Raw genomic sequence first — 21,206 nt, 5'->3', positions numbered from 1 at the left:
GTTGTCCAGATCATTTGTTTCTATTTTTTAGTAGAGACGGAGTCTCGCTCTTACTCAGTCTGGTCTCGAACTCCTGACCTTGAGCGATCCACCCACCTCGGCCTCCCAGAGTGCTAGGATTACAGACGTGAACCACCGCACCCGGCCAACAACTAACTCTTAAGCAGATCAAATTGCTGATTTATCTGTATGTGATTTTATTTTCTGATATTACCAGATAATGATAAAAACTTTTTGCCTTTGCAGGTAATGCCCTTATTAAATGTGGAGAAACTCAAAAACGAATTGGAACTGCAGACAGAGAGCTAATTCAAACATCAGCCTTAAATTTTCTCACTCCTTTAAGAAACTTTATAGAAGGAGATTACAAAACAATTGCTGTGAGTTGGAAAATGTTCCCTTGTTATGCAAAATAATTTAGATAAGCTTATAGTTTTTAATGAATAATTATCCCTCTTAATGACTATGTAGATGTAGCAGATTAGAAAACCTAAATAATCTAGGCAGGTGCATATTCACCAGAACACAAAGTGAAACTAAGATAAAGGACTATTGATAACATTGACTCCATTTTTGTGTCCTAGTGTTAGAGATGCCTTAACATCCATTCTCATTCATTACCAACACTAAAATTCATAGGGAGGTTCCTGGAATGATTATGAAAACATGGTATAAAATATCACCATAGTATAGCCATGTAGCTATTCATTGGGAACTAGAAACCTAATTATTGAAAGGTATACTGGCTGTTATACTTGCCTAGAAGTGTATTATCTTCTTTTCACATCGTTCTGTTTTATTACTAAAGCGTAAGAAATAAATCACTTTCTTTCTCACACCTGATCTATTAGTCTATATTTTTTTATTTAACTTATTTTATTAGTGATGGAGAATGAAAATTTTTTTCTAAGATTTTTGCAAGGCTGCTTGCTCTTTATTATGAATACAACTTCAAACCTTAATTTGCAGATTTCTTATCACAAAATATTGTAGGAACTTTCCATATGTTTACAGTGGATTTGACTCTGTAAACAAGTATTTGGCCTGAGACAGAAGAAAATCACCAACTTAAAATATAATTTAAAAGATAATAGCTTGTCAGGTGGATGAGATTGGAGGTGTGAAACCTAAGAAGTAATAAAACAAACTGAATTATAGTAAACTTACCTATTCTACAGAAGCTTGATGTTCCCATTAGGAATTCTAAGATACTATATTAACACTTATTCATTATTTATTCTATAAATTTGGTGAAATTTCATTTTGGAGTAGTTGAGTTACATTTGGTTACAAATTAAGAGCAGCCTGCCCAGTTCTTGATGTAGAGCGCACAGGACATCAAGGAACCTTGCCCTAGACTCATACTTCCTTCATCATAGGCACTTTCTGGATAATCTGTAACAGTCTTAAAACGATTTCTCATCCTGGCCACTACTGATATTTTGGGCTGAATAATTCTTTGTTGTGGGCGCAATACTGCATTGTAGGATGTTTGGCAGCATCCCTGGCTTCTATCCGGTAGATACCAATAACATCTTCTCCCAGTTGTGACAAACAAAAAGATATTCTCAAATGTTCCCTGAAGGACAAAAATCACAAAATATTTAAACTAATATTCCTTTGTTTTGATCACCACCTGCCATATTTCCCAGACATCTAGATTGTCTTAATCATTTTAAAATTGAAAACAGTTAAAAAAAAAAGGGGGTGGGGGTCCCAGATACCTGAATCGTCACTTTATAGCGAACTTTGTAATCATAGATCTTTATCAGAGGATGTGTGTATTTACTAAAGAATAATACTTTAAATGTGTATGCTCATACTGGATTTTAGCATCTTTAGCCTGTATTTTTTCTTTTGTATATTTATAGAAAGAAAGAAAGTTATTACAAAATAAGAGACTGGATTTGGATGCTGCAAAAACCAGACTGAAAAAGGCAAAAGCTGCAGAAGCTAGAAATTCAGTAAGTAGTGTTTTTTTTAAATAGAAAAACATTTTATATTAATAACTTCAAGATTTGTAAAATATTTTATCAATATACTATGCAAGATACAGATTGTGCTTAAGAGTAGAATATGACTTTGGGGTGTTGTTTTGTGTTTTTAAACAAATTTATCATCCAAATCAGTGCAGAGTAGCCATATATCAAGAGACGATATTCAGCTATACAGTTGTTATTAAAAAACAAAAATTATGGTAGCTTCTAAACCTGTGTCATGTTCTCTAAATATCTTCAATGGTAATGGCAAATATATGTTTTGGAGACATATTTATTTATTTATTTTGAGACAGAGTCTCACTCTCTTGCCTGGGCTAGAGTGCCGTGGCGTCAGCCTAGCTCACAGCAACCTCAAACTCCTGTGCTCAAGTGATCCGCCTGCCTCAGCCTCCCGGGTAGCTGTGACTACAGGCACGTACCACCATGCCCGGCTAATTTTTTCTATTTTGAATTGTTTGGCCAGTTTCTTTCTATTTTTAGTAGAGACTGGGTCTCGTTCTTGCTCAGGCTGGTCTCAAACTCCTGAGCTCAAGCGATCCTCCCACCTCGGCCTCCCAGAGTGCTAGGATTACAGGCGTGACCCACCGCGCCCGGCCTGGAGACATATTTATTATATTTGGAAATAGCAAAAAAGATAGTAATTAAAATGAGAATAAATCAAGTTTGAGGATACTTGTGTATGGCTTAAAAATTAGATGCATTCCCTTTCCACATACGATTCAAACTGACTAAAGGAACGGTCACCAACAATAGCTCTAAAACCATTCAAACAGTGGCAGCTTGAACTTACAGGTGGCTATTTTGAAGGGGAGGAAACCCACTTGAATAAGTAAGTTCTGATATATGTTTCAGAAAATCAACCTCAGAATAGTCTTTTAAAATTGAGTAGGTGTATATTAAATACAGTAATTCAATTTTTCTTAAAAGATTTTATTTATAAGCTTTTTTAGTTAAACTGTCTATATTTTCATTCCACTGTTTGAAAAAGTTTATCAGATTTGAACGGGAACACTTTTAAGATAGTACAATATAAACAAGTATGAATTTGTTACAGGAAGTTAATTCCTAATTTAAGCAAAGGCATTATATTTCCACTGCCTTCTGTTTCTAACTCAGTGCCACTACCACCATTAAGAATCATTGCCTTAGGCCGGGTGCGGTGGCTCACGCCTGTAATCCTAGCTCTCTGGGAGGCTGAGGCGGGCGGATTGTTTGAGCTCAGGAGTTCGAAACCAGCCTGAGCAAGAGCGAGACCCCGTCTCTACTAAAAATAGAAAGAAATTAACTGGACAACTAAAAATATATAGAAAAAACTAGCCGGGCATGGTGGGGCATGCCTGTAGTCTCAGCTACTCGGGAGGCTGAGGCAGGAGGATCGCTTGAGCCCAGGAGCTTGAGGTTGCTGTGAGCTAAGATGACGCCACAGCACTCTAGCCCAGGCAACACAGTGAGACTCTGTCTCAAAAAAAAAAAAAAAAAAGAATCATTGCCTTAACGAGCATATTATTACCACAATGCTGGTAGAAGTCTGGTAGTTCTTTTGCTTGGGGAAAAAAGATTGAGAATTGGTTTAGAGCAAAGTTTAAAACTGTGATAACTCGGTGTTGAATAGTGATGTCTTATGAGATGACCCAAATACCTTCTATGAGCAGAATAAGTTATTTTTTTCTATAGGAGTCCCCTTTTGAAGATTCTGTATTAGCTACTGCTAGAGAAGAGCTATCTTTGATAAAATGTTGATTCCAAATTCACTGGCATTTTCACTTCAGAGTTTATGATGACATCATCATGTGAACACCATAAACTTCCCTAAAAAGACCATCTGCAAAATCAAAACTTTGAAAATGAGTACTATAGATGGAAGAGACCCTAAATTAATTTTAGTTTCTTAGTAATAATGAATTTGTAAAGTATAAATTGATTTTTAAGGTACTAATTTCATAATCAACAAAGAAGTTAAATAAGGATCATTTAGAAATAAATATTTGAACTGGAACAGAATCTCTTTATTTAAAATGCCTACATGTGCCCAGCAATGATTATGGAATAAGAATACTGTTGTCAAGTTGCATTATAAAACTTTAATAAGCACTATTAAAGTAGTGGTAGTCTGCTTTTCTACCTGGAAAAATGCCAGAACACACATAAATTTAACAGTATACAAAGTCCTTTGATTATTCTAAATTATTTTACCACTGCTATTTAAATGGCTAAGAACTAAATATAATAGCAGATCAATTTTGAGAGATGTTTCCTTTTAATATATCTAGAAAAGATTTTGGGAATTTTTTTGTGCTATGTGTTTTTGAAGACCATTTGTTATGGGAATTTGTTTAAACTTAAAATGAAAAAAATAATACAAATGACTTTATTCAGCAATTCATTTATGCACAGCTCTTCTAGAATTTATATATTACATAAAACAAAATTTAACTGTAGCCAAATATTAAAAATATTAGTCTAGACAAAAATTCACATTTCCTGATTTTAGTTACGTTCTTTCCTGTAGATAACCAATTCATTTTTCTTCAAACTTTATAGCAGTAAATCTGAAATACTTTGGGAAGGAAAGGTCCTCTTAGTTTATTATTTTATAAAGCTTTTATTTGGTGATCCTTTTTTTCCCCCTGTATCTCTCTTCCATTTACTTGAAGAATACAAAAGAATAGAAACCACTAGGAGTTTGGGTTTACTTTTTTTTCCCCGCTCCTTTGACACATTTCCTGGTTCCTAGTTGGCAACCGAAGAGGTTAATCTAACCCCAGACTTTCTTTGAATTTACTTCTGTATAAATTTCTGTGGATTAACTGTTTTGTGACTAGTTACTCCTCTACTAATAAGGTTTGGGACCTGTGGATATCAGCACTTTTTTAAAAACTTGATTTCTTTTTTTTTTTTTTAATTCTGTATTTGTCGATTGCTAATTTTGTGCAAGGTACTGTCTTGAGGAAGAGTTCATAGATAATGTAAAATCTCTACTGGCTGCCCTAAGCCTATAATCTAGTATACTAGGTTAAATTTTTAATGATATGTAGCTGTATCAGTAAAAAATTTCTGCCTATAATCCAGTATTTCTACTTCACTAACTTCTGTTTTATGAGCATGTAGAAGAATGGTAAAGCAACATCAAAGGCATTTCTCAAAAATATACCAGTTAAGCAGAAAAAAAACCTACCTTAATGTTTAACAATGAACAAAAATACAGTTTTGAAAATAGTTTATATATTTGATAAAACTTATGTCAGGAAAGCAAGAACAAAACATAACTACAGGTTGAGTTATCCCTAAACTAGAAATCTGAAAAGCTTCAAAATCTGAGTCTTTTGAGTGTTTACATAATGCTTAAAGGAAATGATCACTGGAACTTTTTGGATTAGGGTTGCTCAACCAGTAAGTATAATATAAATATTCCAAAATAAAAAAAAACTCTGAAACACTTCTAGTCCAAGCATTTTGGATAAGGGATACTCAACCTGTAATGCATTTAAATTATAAGTCACCTATATTTACTAATCTTAGTCTGATACAAACTTCTTTTTAAATTATTTTAGAGTTTTGTTAATGGGAAGAAAAAAATCAGATGGTTTTAAAGCTCTCCAGTATTTAGAGGTTTAGACCTTTATTATTTTGGGGCATCCAAATTTGATGGAAAATATTTCAAGTAACATCATATAGCAGATATGTTCCTCTACCTACTTTAGTACTTCCACAGTGGTCTAAATCTTTAATGTGTAAACTCAATAAATTTATAGCACCATCACATAACCTTAACTTTAAATTCAAACATGTATATATAAAGTTTATTAGAAATACGAGGATTGGCATGCCTTTCATGTTTCTTCAGGACATGCCAAGACCTGGCTGAGGCTGATTGAAAGAAGATGTGATTGAAGGCATCATAAATTCATAAAATAGAAATGATCTTTGAATAGGAAAATTGTGGGTAGGCAAAAAGACTTTCATAGGTGAAAATTTAATAAGATTTTTAGGTAACTGGCAGTTTTTAAGGTGATATGTCGTCCCTAAATGATTCTAATTAAAAATCGAGCATCAACCATATTTTTTGTTTTAAAAATTTGAATTTTTTGGAAAAAGTAAATAGACACCACTATGTGAAACTTCATAGAATAATATAGTTGGGGTTTTTTTGAAGTAGAAAAATTTTATTGGCTCCTTTAAACACTTGTTTAGTGTGTTCTTTATTGTGCAGAAGTAACTTGTTTCACTGTGTTCATTGGTATAATGTGTTCTTTGTCTCTTACCTATGCACTTAAGCAACTAAACTCAGCTCGCCTTGAAGGAGATAACATTATGGTAAATTTCTCTTACATGCTCAACTTCCTGCATGTAAAATGGCTGAAGGTTTGTTGGCCTACTGTGTTTTCTACATCTTGAATAAAGTGCCTTCTCTTGGTATTAGGGGCATGTAAAATTCTAAAATAGTTGAAGCCATTCATTCATTGTATCTAACAAAAATATAAGGAAAAAATACTAGCTGAAATCATACTGGAACTTGAAGAAAAGAAATTGTGTTTTCTAATTGCCAAATATATTGACTATGCCAATACATATTTTAGAATCTGAATTTATACCTAATACATAGTACCTTTTTGCACCCAGTATAAAATGCTAATTTAAGCTGGCACTTCATATTTTGGCAAAGAAAATTAACAAAATTTACTTTATTTAGAGAAAAGTATAAGGTATACAAATTAACTTTGTTCCTCTGTAGCTTCATTGTTTACCTTATATTCACCCAAACTCAACGTAGAATTAATTTTTTCGGCCATTCCAGGTGAAGACAACCCCAACAGGTTAGGTATTCCTACAGTGGCCAAACCCATTCTCCATCCAATGCTAACTCACTTAAGAAAGTTTCAGATAGCCTTGGGGAAGAATAGAGAATAAGAATTGTTTTATAGTATCCAATGTATCTGTTTAGTTCAATTTGAGAAAAATTTTGTGATATTAGACATTTTTAATTTTTGTAAAATTTGTAAAATCTGAACATAGCCAATAAAATTTATGGATCCAGTGTTTTGTATTATACTTCTAGATATATTACTTCCATTAGAAGGGCAAGAATCTACAGTACAATTAATAATATTAATAAATTGGCAATTAACTGACTGCTTTTATTCCATGCATTGACTAAAAGCAGGAAAATAATCTGTCTAATGGGAAAGATTATTGTACAGAATACATAAAATGTGTTTTTATTTTTGGGGGCATTTTAACTATAATTATTGAAGCCCTGGCTAAATTATGGCTTTCTTTAAATAGCAAGAGAATGCATTCTTTTATTTCCATTATCCTATCTATATAGGTAATTGAAAAGGGTGAGACTTATATTTTAGTCATTGCTAATTTAGTATATAAATCATAAATTTTCTTTTGTCTTAGGTACAAGCATCTTTTGTCTTAGGTACAACAATCAGCAGGACTTTGTTTCATTTGTTAATACTAATGTAATCTACTTATATTAATAGTAAGATATAACTCTAGTAAGTTTAAATTTATTAGATCTCCAGTTTGTTTCCCCCAAAAAGACTATGTCAGCATTCGGCTTATGTTAATTCCTGCTTTGCTTTCATTTCCTAAAACTCTAGAATTTATACCTAAATGAGAAATTAGAAATCATTTAGTCCAAACCTCTCATTTTACAGATGAGAAAACTGAAACTAAGAGGTTAGATTTTCCCAATTTGGGAAAAATATTATTCTTGTTAATTTATAGAATTAGCATAAGATTTAAAAATTGATAGTACTGATACATATAAAAGGCATACTTTTACAATATATTAAGCTGTACTGACTTAGTTACTACTGTGTTTAATCTATTAATATGATACTAGAAAAGGAGAGTGTATCATTTGAATTAAAATATTTACATTTTTCTATACTAAGTTGTAGAAAATGTTAAATTCCAACTTTCTTTCATGCTCTATATTTTTCTTTAATTTTTAATGCTGGCTAGATTTGGGCAGAGGAAGTGACAAAAGTAAGTAAATTATTAAACTACAGAATTATGAAACAAGAATTTAATTGTCATTCATTCAGTAAATATTTTTTGGGCAACAACTGTGGGTCCAGTCACAGTCTGTGTTACTATATCTTATAAAATCTGAAAATTATGAAATGCTCAGGTCTCTTTAGCCAATAGCTTCACAGAGCAGAATAACAATACTGTAGAAATGTAGTTTGCATATACCCTGATAAATCTTAGATACCTGTTACATTAAGTGTTAATCTTAAAATGCCTTCCTAGAAGACAGTTGAAGTACTTAAATTTATTCATTGATAACTATTTTTTTAAGTGACAGTTTTTAAAATGTAAAGAATAGTTAATACCATGTCCTGTATCTTCAGGCAGTTGGACATATGTGTCACACAAATTTTTTAGGTAACTGAGACTTGTTCACTCTAGCACCAAAGTTTATTTTTCTCAGTCATGTTGAAAATGTTTGTGAAAAATGTACTTTACTGTTTGCAGCATTAAATATAGGATAGCAGATATTTAATTTTGCTTACAGTTAAGGTCATTAATATGAATATTCATTATTGTACTGTGTAACAGTTGGATCTGTTGTTTGTTTTTCAAGTATGTTGTCTCCTCCCTCAGTGTCAGACTGTTACTTCTAGAAGCTGTCCATATGACTGCTTTTAGGAGTCCCTCTGCCTGTGTTACCGTTTCTAATGTTCTCTGGGCTGGGGAATCAAGTAATTAAGCAAGAATTTAAGGAATAAAATTATGACTTTAGTGCAAACTTGTTTCAAACGCTATTTTAGGTTTTCAGCATTTTTCATTTTAGTCCTTGTGTTTGGGCCTACCAAAATTTGACTTTCAGATGAGGATGATACTGGGGATTGAGGATAGGTGACAATTGTGGCCCCTGACTATTAATAGCTTTATAAACTTTAATTTTTATTTTCTGGCTTTGTAGGATTGCTGATTATACAGTCTGTTCTATGCATAGGCAACTTACACTCTCATCTCCCTTTGTTGAATCTATTCATCAACTTTGTTATAGTTCAACCCTGACTTCTGATTTCTCCCTGAACCTCTCTAATAGAAGAGAATATAGATTAAACAAGAAAACCAGAGGGTCTTCCCCTCTGGTTGTCATAGAGGTCCACCAAAAAATTTGACTCAGATTTTTGCAGTCCCTACAAGTTTAGGAAATAGTTGATATAATAAATGGAAAGAAACTCATGAAACAAATGTTTATATTGTATATGTTAAACCTTAAGAAATATATCAAAATGGATTTGGGGGGTTCTTCTATACTTCTCATTTACGTCATTTTTATAATTAAAAAATTTATAAATTTTAAAACTTTGTATTCTCAGAATATTTTAAGATTTTAAGCCCATAGGAAAAGTAGGTTACATCAACCAAGATTGTCTCAGCAAATGCCTTAGAAGCATGACCAAAATTTCTCTTTTATAAATACCCTGTCCTGATAACATGGACCAACAAATTCTTGCCCATTTTCCATCTTAAAATAACTCTTCTTGCTTACCTAATCCATGTTATGCTATCATACAGTCTAGATCAATTAGTCTAGTAACAGTAATTTTTAAGAGTAGGCCTTTACCCTAAAATTTTATATCTTAATTGTAAAATTAAGTCAGGGAATGAGATCTTTGAGGACAGAATCTCAGTCGGCCCTTTAAATTTATTGTCTTTCTTTAAACCTTTCTTATCTATCTTTCTAATATGGATCATTTTCTTCCCAAGTAAACTGATTATGCTGAACCTAATTTAAATTTCCTTAGCCTCTTAGATTATTATGACCAATTATGTGTGTCAGAAGTATAGATGGCTTGGGACATTTGACTGTGTTTAAAGCTACCCCAGACATACACTAAAACTTATTTAAGAAATGAGATTTGTTCCTTTCTTATCATTTACCTTTTTTAAATATAAAATCTAGATTGTACAGAAAAATGACTTCCTAAACTTTGTAACATGGTGCCTTTCTTCACAATTACATACCTAAATTTTGCTCAAACCTAAAAGACCGATGCCCCATCCTTAATGAGATCATTTAATATTTTTTATTCAGTATACTTAACATTAAAACATTATTTCCACTTCAGTCTTAAGCTTCCCGGTCACCTTAATCTGCTACCTGGTTTACTTGTTTACACCTTGTACAGAAATACTACCATTTAGTAGGCTTTTCTGCCCTTTCTACTAAAAGTCATTAAATCGTACTTTCACAATCAAAGACCTATATGAAACTAGCCTGGTGTACTTATAAAGTTCATTTATTTTTGATTTGCTGTAGTTACTCCTATTAATCAAAGCCTTTTTGTATTCAACCAAGCAGAACAGTAAATAGTGCAAATGTAACATTGGAGGGATTGGTTTTCCTTAATGCTTTCCTGAGGAAGAACATTGATTCTTTTCTTCTCCTGTGACTTTTTTATGCTTCATGCTAGCTTGCAGATGAAGTTTACTTTAGCCCTGCTATCAAAACACCATCTATTCTGGTTTTAGTCAAGTAAATTTAATTTCAATTCTTGACTTACTGAGTAATTCAAGCTTATTTCCATAAATCCAATCTAGGGGTCTTAGTCTCTTCTGCCAGGTTTGTTGACTGTGGGATACTATAGCAACTGATTATCTGCTGCTACTTCCTTGTTGACTGGCTCACTAGGTTAACTATTGCCACCAAAGGATGAAAGAGAAGCTTGGCCTGAAAGGAAAAATTTCAGATCTTGTTTTTATGCTTACTACATTTTGGAAACATTGTAAATTATTTATATGAGGGGGAAAGCTATTTATGCTGGAGAAGTAGAAAAATATCATTATTAATGACATTGTCACCAATGATGATTCCCAATGGGGGATAAGCTGATTATTTTGAGTGGGCTGTGAGGTTTTATTTTCTCCTCCCCACTTATTACCAACCAACTCTGGCTAAATATTTGAGATGTTTTTGGCCAATATTTCCTGTTTTTAGATCTTGTTGATTTGTCAGTGAACTATTTTATCCCAACACTAAGCCTATATCAGATGGTTGAAGCCAGAAGTGGTATGCTATTATATGTATATATATCATCTCTTCCTAATTCCAAAGTCCATGACTTCAACTTAGTAGCTTAAAATCAGCCATGGTGGCAGTATTTGTACCACGAAAGTCTGGCAGTGAGAGCTTTATTTTTTTTTTCTCAGAGAACAGTTTACCAACACAACACTGATTGAAAGTCAGCCATAAATTGCAGAAAAACTTTTTAAAACCCTAGTATATAGCTTAACATAATTCTGCTTTTGGAATATTTTGTGCATAGTTTAGAAAGGAAATTTAAAAGAAAGATATTTAGAATGTAAGACAAAGAATCCTTTGAAGGAACGTAAGAACTATGTCCCTAGCAACAAGTGTTTGGTAACCAAACACAAAAGGTAAAAATCCTGTGGCTTCACTCTAAAGTCTTTTGCATTTGAAATTGAAGACTATCTTTAACTTCAAAGTAAAAAAACTATGGTAATAATTGAGAATTTTTTTGCAGTAATATTATTTTATACTTGCTAAACTGTAGTAATCTTAAAATTTTATAAAATATTAAAATTTAGCAAAATTGATACTAAAAATACATGAAAATATCTTAAAGGTCCCATAGTTTTTCTAAGCTCTTTTGAGTATATCATTAAGCTTTGGTATTAATAGATTCTTTTGAGTCAAGTACTGGTAAGGAATCAGTTCTACTGAAGTTGAGTAATATAGAAAAGCTAAGGTCTAGAAACAAGGAACCAATTTAGATACAAGTAGAATCGGGGAATTGCCAGAGTATCACTTGAGCTTTGTTTAGGAGATTTTTTAACTGTCTAAACAAATATATATAAGATAGACTAAGTCTTCTAATGAGATTCTAAAACTATGTTCTAATTTAAGTCTGAACAGGAATTAAGAATAACTCAAAGTGAATTTGATCGCCAAGCAGAGATTACCAGGCTTCTGCTAGAGGGAATCAGCAGTACACATGTAAGTGTTCATTTATTGGAAATTCATTTGGAACAAAAGTCCTGAGGCAATTTGGGTAGGAAAAACTGAACTTCCTTTTCAGTCATTTATCAAGAAAATTTAAATCGTGGCATTTTCCAAGATATGTGAAGAAATATTTTAAATTTTTGTTTACACCTCATCACCTAGTTCTCCCACCATCATCATATCCACTTGTTGGGATTTACTGGCTAAGCAGAGTTCGTTACTATACAGAGATAGTCTTAAGCCTTGTAGTAAGATGCTAGATATTGGTGATGCTCTTTCAGTACAATGTTGTGCTCTGTCTCCCCTTTGCATTTGCCACTTTAAGCAGATTATGGAGCTAAGAACTAACTATAACTTTGTTTTACAGGCCCATCACCTTCGTTGTCTGAATGACTTTGTAGAAGCCCAGATGACTTACTATGCACAATGTTATCAGTACATGTTAGACCTCCAGAAACAACTGGGAAGGTGATAATTTACTTTTCACATATAAAACTCCTGATAAGGGAAGAAATTCCAATTTTTGCATGTGAACTAATAGTAGGAATGAAGATTAGAATTTAAAGACTTTTTAGAATTGGATTTTTTTTTCTTTTTTAGGAAAGTAATTATCAGACTTCTGAGGTAACAAAACATTTTGAACTGTCTAGCACAGAAGAATGTTAACAGAGATGAGATGATAATTTAAGTGAATACCTTTTTAGTGCTCTATAAAGAAAGCTTGAAAGTGTTTGAGTTCACTTTTCTCTGGCTGCTGAATACTTTTTGCTATAGGTTGAGGAATATAAGTTGCACTGACACTTAGTTACCCATAAAGATAAACTAATTTATACTTTTTCATTACTTACTATATTGAAAAAAAAGGTTTTAGAATATTCTGTAAGACTTCATGTCCACTGATGTGATTATTTTGAGTATGATAATATACTTTAAAGCAAAATGATAGTATGTAAAGCACACATAGCCCAATCATTCATTCATCAAATATTTGTTGACTACCTACCATGTGCCAAGCATTATTTTATATTCCAGGGTTATATTAGTAAACAAAACAGGCAAAAATGCTTGCCTTTGTGGAGCTCACATTAGAAGGTGACACTAGAAGTAAAATTATGTACACAGGGCAAGTATGATCTCCATTCTCACACTTAGTCTAGGTAGAAATACAGGCCATTGGTGGACAGGCCATGGGATAAGCAGAAAGGTAAAAGTACAGAGTATTGTTATTGTGAGGGCTTCTAACTGTGACTTAAGTACCTTTAACAAAGTTTCCCAGATGAAATTATCTTAGTAAGAATAAGCTAGATGATGAAAGGGGCACAGCTGAACATTTTCCAAGCAAAGGAAGAACATGTTTAAAAAAAAGGCCCAAGGAAAGAGAGTAGTATGGTAAGTTCAGGGAACTGATAGTGGTTCATTCTTGTTGGATCATCGTGTTCAAGTTAAGAGTAGAATGGTAGTTGAGTCTAGAGGAGCTAAGCAGAGTCATACCACGAATGGCCTTTAAAGTAAGTTACAGTAAGGAGTTCGGGATTTATATAGCAAGAAACCATTAAAGCAGGGGAGTGATACGTGTCATTTGCAGGAGGACTATCAAGAAAAATTTTTTCAAGAAGCAAAGTAAAAAAAATAAAGTTACTTTGCTATTCCTTTCTGCACAGTAATCCTTCAAAATTAGGCCTAGAACAAAATTAGGCACATCCACAAAACCAACTGTGGATCTTAAAAATGAATTGTAGCCTAACGTCTTTAGTTATTCTAATGGAATTTACAGAAAGATTTACATTTGTATATATTGGAGGTTTTGTTAGTGATATTAATAATCTGCAAGCAGAACACCACTTTATCTCCACATCATTACAACTATTTTAAGTCCAAGAAGCCTTAGTACTTCCTTCCCACTTGGTCCTGAAACTCTGGGAGTACAGCAAAGGGGTTGCTCTTGTTATCATTCATATTTGCATTCTGCTTAAAGCCACACAATGCTTGAAACTCAGCCATATAAAAAAATACCTAGTTATTACTGCACTTAAGGATAAGCTCCAACATAATAAAGTAAAACCAGTGCTTTAATTCTAGAAAAGAAAGTAGCTTGTCTCTCTGCCCTCAAAAAATTACATTACTGCTAAGGACCAATGAGAGTAGAAGAAATTTCAGCCCTTTAATTTGTTTTAAGTTATGCTTTTTAAGACAGTACATAGAAATATTCAAATGTAGAACTTTACAAATCATCCAGATCCACACCAGCAAATTCAAAAGCTATTTATGAAGAGTAGAACCAGGTTGTGTTGTTAATAGTTGTAATAGCAGTACCAATAGGCAGTAGTAGTAACTAAATAACAGCAATCACTTCTGTAGGGCTTACGTTGTGCACAGGCACTCTTCCAGATACCTCATATGTGTTATTAACTTTATAATTCTCACCACCAAATGAGGTGGGTACTGTTATTATTCAGATGTCAAAGATGAGGAAACAGAAGTACTTGTCACAAGATTAGTAAATGTATTTTAATAATTGGAAGGCTTTTACATATCAACCTAGTAGTGGCTTAATTGATTGATATTATTACAGTATGAGTAATTTCTATGATTTTTTTAGATGTTTCTGTAAAAGTTCTTAGAAGGTGAAAATGGCCATACAGATTTTTGGGTTTTTTTAATCTGTACAAAATTGACTTAGGTAGACTTCAGTGGCTAAGCAAAGACTAATTATACTAGGAAATTTAAAAGTAAAATTCATGGTATAAAAAAGCCATGTGTGTGTATACATATAAATGGAAAAAGAGCTTATTTTTTATTTTCAGAAATGTATGTATTTAATCATTGCTGAGGAACCACACTCACTGAGGAAGGGATGCTAGGAAATGTGGTCTTAATTTTAGAGAGTAAAACCTGAATTAGAAATTATTTCTTTTCATCATTAGAACACTTTATCCATCAGAGAAACATCTACTTTTAATTGTTAAAATGCACTGTTCTAGGCATGGAGGATACAGTTAAACAAAACAATCAAAATCCTTGCCTTCATGGAACCTACATTCTATTTGGAGGTAGAAGGGAGCAGAAAATCAATATGTATGTAAGTTATATAGTATATTAGAAGGTGATAAATGCTATAGAGAAAAAGACAGCAGGGAAGTACCTTGGTGGGGGCAGAGAAAGATGTGAGAAAACAAAGCATGCAGCCATCTGAGAGAAGATGCTCCAGGAGAGGGTGCAGCAAGGACACAAACCCTGAAGCAGAAAGATAGCTCGCATGTTGTAGGAACAGCAAGGAGGGCTTGGCTAGAAATGAATAGAGGAAACATGTAGGGCTTTGAAAGCCACTGTGTTTAGACTTTGGTCTTTACTCAGAAATGAGGAGCCATTGGAGAGTTTTGAGCAGAGCAGTGATGTAATTTAGGCTTTAACAGGATCATTCTGGCTGCTGTATTGAGGATAGATGTTAGTGGGCATGGGTGGAAGCTGACAGACCTGTTTTGAAATTATTGCAATGATTTAGTCAATAATCCAGTTAGAAGATGATAGTGGTTCGGATCAGGGTGATTATGGTAGATGTGATGGAAGTGGTCAGCTTCTGGGTGTGTCTTAAAGTTAGACCCAGCAGGGTTTGCTGACAGACTATATGTGTATAGGACTTGAGTCAAGAATTACTGCAAGTTTTTGACCTGGGCAACTGAAAGAATGGAGTGGTAGTTATTAAAATGGGGAATGCCACAGGAGGAGCAGGTTTCAGGGATTGGGCAAGGGAGAGCAGATTAGGTATATCAGAAGCCCAGTTTTAAACATGTTAAGTTTGAGATGTCTATTAAATATTTTAATGGAGCTATCCAAATTTAGGATATGCAAGCGTGGATTGTGGGGGTGGGGGGTGAATTAGAGATATAAGTTAGAGAGTAATTAGCATATCAAAGATCTTTAAAGCTGTGAGATTAGATGAATCACCAAAGGAGTAAGTATAGAGAAGAGAGGATGACCAAGGACTGAGCCCTGTAGTACTCCAATATTGAGAGCTGAGGAACCAGGCAAGGAGAATGGTAAAAAGTGAGCAGTGAGGTACTGTGTAAACCACAAGCGTGGCCTGGAAGTCAAGTGAAGAACGTGTGTGAAAATGGAAAGGTGTGGTCACTGGACAGGTCAAGTGAATTGCGGACCAGATTGACCATTGGATTTAGGAACACTGAAGTCATTGCCGACCTTAACAAGAGTAGTTTTGGTGAAACAGTAGGGGCAAAGTGTGTTTGTAACATAAGAGACTGGGAGAAGAGGAATTGTGACAGTAAGTTTAGGTAAATCTTTGAAGGAATGTTGGTGTGAAGAGAACCAGAGAAATGGAGCAATAGCCAGAGTAGAGAGTAGAGTCTAGTGATTTTTGTTTGTTTTTTAAGATAGGAGAAGTAAGACCATGTTTATAAGCTGATGGGAATGGTAGAATAGATGTAGAAATTATGATCACGTGAGAGAGAAAAGGAAGAACTGCTAGAATGATATCCTTGAGAGGCAAAAGGGGATGTGATTTTGTGCTCACGTGGAGGAATCAGCCTCGGGCACATAGACAACTCATCTGTAGTAAGAAAAGAAATGACAAAAAAGCATGTTCGTTTCCTGGTTGTTCTTTTTCCTCTCAGTTAAAAGGAAACAAGCTCATCAGCTGAGTGTAATGGTTAGGAGAGAATTGCTGGAATTTTGAAGATGGGTGAGACAGTATGAAATAGTCATCAGGAGAATGGAAAGTGAAAGTGAATGAACGAACTAGAGAGATGTAGTATAATTGCCAGGCAGCATCATGTACCTACTTAAGGGTCCTAATTATAAATTGAATGTAAAACCAAACAAACAGCAAGCTTTCCTATTTTTCTCCTGTCACAGTAGATGCATGGATACTGAGTAGGTAAATAGGGAGGTTTTTACTGAAAGTACAGTGAAGTGAGGGGCATCAAAGATGAGAGCCATATGCAAGGGGGTGATTATAATAATTAACTATGAACATGAAAAGAGTGCTGGTAGGATCATAGGTCTTGATAGGCTTATTGAACTGAAAGTACTAGAAATGAAAAGGTGATGGTCAGAGAATGGGATGGTGGAAATTATGATTATTGGAAGGGTTGTAGTTACTGGAATTGATACAGTCTAGATGTGACCAGGGGAATCGGTGGCTGAAGTAGGATAAGGTAAGGTACAGAATCACTAGAAGAGAAGAGTCAGTGGATCAAAGAGGCTAAAGTGTTAGAAGAATTGTCCATACAGATATTAAAGTCACCAAGAATTAAGTAAGATAGTGTCAGTGAGCTAGAAATGAAAGGGAGGGAATGAGATATCTGTAGATGATTACAAGAAGAGACAGTGGGTAAGTATAACATGAAATTGAAAGATTGGGTAGAATTGGTTAGAAAGAGTCTAAAAGTGGGAATGAAGAGCATGGACTCGTATTTCATTTACCTCTGGATTCAATGGTGAAAGAGGAGTATAGGAGATAAACACTAGCATAAGGAGGCAAAGGGAAGGTTTAAAGATACAGGGGATTTTGTTAATGGCTGATTTCCAGATGGCACGATGGTCATTAAGAGAAAAGGGGAATTTTATTTTCTGACAAGATACATTTCATCCAGCTTACTGTGTGAGAGGACTTTTATATTTTAACTAATGGATTTATTAAAACATAAATAAGAATTTTCATAGATAATTTCTAACCTTAGAAATGGTTGAATTAGAATGATTATAGGCCAGCTGCCAGCTGTTTTACACTGTTTTCCATTTAGTAGTATTAGGGAAACAGTAGCCTTCAAATAAATTGAATATTCTTATAATCTTCAAATTGTTTATAAGCACATTAGTCACAAGATTTCACTGATTTCTAATAAAACTTTTCTTTTTTTCCTAAAAATAGAATAAAATGAACGTGTGAAATTTGACCTATTCTCCCATTGAGTCTTCTATTTCATTATGAAAATATCAGTCATAACATATTATTTGAATGTCTGTCTCCTCACTTGTCTGTATGTCCTTGAGGGAATGGTATCTTTTTTGAGACAGAGTCTCCCTCTGTCACCCCACCTAGAGTGCAGTGACATCATCATAGCTCATAGCAACCTCAAACTCCTGGGCTCAAGCAATCCTCCTGCCTCAGCCTCCCAAATAGCTGGGACTACAGGTGCGCACCACTATGCCCAGCTAATTTTTTTTTTATTTTTGGTAAAGATGGGGTCTCATTCTTGCTCAGGCTGGTCTCGAACTCTTGACCTCAAGTGATCTTCCCACTTCGGCCTCCAAGAGTGCTAGGATTACAGGTGTGACCTACCACGCTTGGCCATCATTTCATCTTTATGTCTTATGCTTGTGGTAGTAATACTGAACATGTAGATACTCAATAAATATTTGTCATTTGATTGAATAGGAAAATGTGATTGGACTGGTTTTATTTTAAAAAGTTTAGGTATTCAAATATTTCTCAAGGAATTAACTTGAGGAAGCATCATTCTTATGGCAGTGTCTAAGTTTTCATTGATATTTTTATTTAACAATTCATAAAGAGGAAAAAATAATACTAACAGAAATTTTTGGGTAGTGCTTTAAGATAAACCATACTTTTTTTCCTGGTGGGAAAAAATAGCCATTATGTCTGCTTAAAAATTTTAAGTTGATATTATAGAAGAACAGATTTGAAACAAACTTTGAAGGATTTATATTTGAATACCATGTGAATTGTCTCTCGTATAATTGGCCCAAGAGGGGAAAGGAAGATGGCACACTTTGTCATTAAAATATTAATACCTGTAAATCTTTTTCCCGTGTGAAGGTTGGTAGAAAGTAAACAGTGCCACCAAGTGGTGATATTAAGGAACTTTAATCACTTGGAAATGAATAAATCGGCTGTTTTCTTTTCAACAGTTTTCCATCCAATTATCTTTGTAACAACAATCAAACTTCTGCGACACCTACACCATCTGTTTTACCAAATGTGATTGGTTCTTCTGCCATGGCTTCAACTAGTGGCCTAGTAATCACCCCTCCTCCTGCCAACCTCAATGACGTTAAGGAGTATAATGGCAGCAGGAAGGCCAGGGTTCTCTATGATTATGATGCTGCAAACAGTACTGAATTATCACTTCTGGCAGATGAGGTGAGTATTGTGGGTATGAGAAGAAAAGTATAACAAGTGCAGATTCTTCATTACTTATTTGGAAATAGTTTATCATGAATGTTTTGTAGATTTCAGATGGGTATATTAACATTTTATAAATTTTTAGTTCCTATAGAATATAATAGAATATCACAGAAGTATTTAAAACTTTAACTGCTAAATAACTTGAAGATGTATAAAACTGCCTCCTATAAAATCTTTTATCTTTTAGCAAAATTAACAATATTTAAAGTCCTTTGGCAAATTAAATAGAAATCTGATTATTTTTAATGTAGTTAACTGGATGTATTTTATTTTGTAGGTGATCACTGTGTTCAGTGTCGTTGGAATGGATTCAGACTGGCTAATGGGGGAAAGAGGAAATCAGAAGGGCAAGGTGCCAATTACCTACTTAGAACTGCTCAATTAAATAGGGTAGACTGTTGAAAGATTACCCATCATGACATTGTATTTATGTACAATTAACTCTAAATAAAGCAGGTTTGAGTATCTTCCATGTTAATGTCTTAAGAGACTGAAAATACCAGCTATCAGAAACTGGCCTTTCTGCCGATAAAGTTGCATGATAAATATTTCATTACAGAATTTATGTTACAACTTTCATGCCAAGAATGTTTTCTTACAAAATTCTTTTTACTCAAGTTTCACTAATAAGCAGCTTCTACTTTTGAGCCTCAACTTAAAGCAGAAGAACTGTTTTCTACTGAATTTTTCATTAACAGCAAGCTTTTGTTTTATGTAAAATAAATCTATTGTGAATTGATATCAGTGACTCATTTATTAGGTATAATTAATAGCCAAAGAGTAAAATTAAAATTTGTTTTAAAGTTTTGGTTTAAAAGAGAGCTTCAGGATGTAAAAAAAAACCTCTGTTTTGAAGAATAGACTGTTTCTAAATGCTTCCATAAACAGAAATGGCAGTTATCCCTTGTTTACCTTGTTTATCAACAGAAATCAGATGATTTCAGTACTATGTTTTGATGAGTTATTTTGGGTTTGGTTTGTTTTGTTTTTAAACACTACTGGTTTCTTTTAAATTTAAGAACAACTAGTTATTGAAAGGCATTACCATATTTCTCTGTTAAATTTGTAGTTAAGGTTCTAAAACATCTGGTATAAATTCAGTTCACTGAACATGTTTTTAAGATTACTCAGTTGACACAATTTAATGCAAAATCAGAATTGGATCCATTAAGAACATACTGCAGTAAAGAGGATTTGTTCTTATGGAACAAATCTGTATAAAAATATGGATTAATGCAACTACATTCATTATAAAGTAAGTTATACACAAAATAAATTTTCCATTTCTCTGAGCTTACTCTTAAAATATTAAATTTATTAATGAACGTATGTTATCTTGGTCAGGATCTTTGCTTATGAAACACACACTCATGAAATTTTTAGTGATACATTTGAAGCCAGAAAATTGTTATATTTGGGCCATGCTATGAATCAGCAAATTGGCAGATCATTTGCATATTAAGACTTCTGTTCTCATTCTCATTCGTTCATTCAACAATCATTTGTTGAGGACCAGGTACTATACTGATCAACTGTGGATACTACCCTGAACAGGATACACACAGTACTTGCCACTGCAGAGCTTAAGACCAGTAGAGGATACAGGAAAATAAACCAGCAGTTGTTCTATAAACAGGATCAGTACTATGATGGAAAAAATATAGGATACTGTGTTCGGGAGTCACCTAACTCCAAATTGGAGAGTGAGAGATGGTTTAAGAGAAAGGGTTCCAGGTAGAGGGAAAAAGATGTGCCAGGCCTTTAGCCAAGAGAACATAGCATATTCTGACAGCTAAAAGTATTAATAATTTACTCTGGTTTAAGCATGAAGTACAAAAGTCAAGTTCATTTATTCAGGGAATGTTAATCTATCAAAATGATTCTTTTTGGTACTTTAAAAAAAAGATAAATACTTAAACAGCATTTTAAAATATCCTTTTGTGTTAAGAGCTCCTAATATGTTGATAATTTAATTCACAGTCCAAACTTTAGTTGTTACTTTTTATTTCTGTGCTGAGACAAATTCTTCTACAATTTTAATAGT

General features: G+C 33.6%; 1 protein-coding gene across 1 annotated transcript in view; it reads left to right on the top strand.

The window, feature by feature from the left end:
* Positions 1 to 19,901, top strand: part of SH3GLB1 (SH3-domain GRB2-like endophilin B1) — a 41,415-nt gene extending 21,514 nt beyond the window's left edge. Inside the window, exons 4-9 of the mRNA XM_012661158.1 lie at positions 247 to 380; positions 1,872 to 1,964; positions 11,902 to 11,991; positions 12,365 to 12,465; positions 18,886 to 19,117; positions 19,440 to 19,901. Of these exons, the coding sequence (XP_012516612.1) occupies positions 247 to 380; positions 1,872 to 1,964; positions 11,902 to 11,991; positions 12,365 to 12,465; positions 18,886 to 19,117; positions 19,440 to 19,547 (758 nt within the window). The 3' untranslated portion in view covers positions 19,548 to 19,901. The remainder of the gene's footprint in view (positions 1 to 246; positions 381 to 1,871; positions 1,965 to 11,901; positions 11,992 to 12,364; positions 12,466 to 18,885; positions 19,118 to 19,439) is intronic.
* The last annotated feature ends 1,305 nt before the right edge of the window (positions 19,902 to 21,206 follow it).

This window comes from Propithecus coquereli, unplaced genomic scaffold, assembly GCF_000956105.1.
Source record: "Propithecus coquereli isolate 6110/MARCELLA unplaced genomic scaffold, Pcoq_1.0 Scaffold7, whole genome shotgun sequence".
Lineage (NCBI taxonomy): Eukaryota > Metazoa > Chordata > Mammalia > Primates > Indriidae > Propithecus > Propithecus coquereli.
The sequence above is the reverse complement of the archived record's forward strand: the minus strand, read 5'-3'. Positions and strand labels throughout refer to the sequence as shown.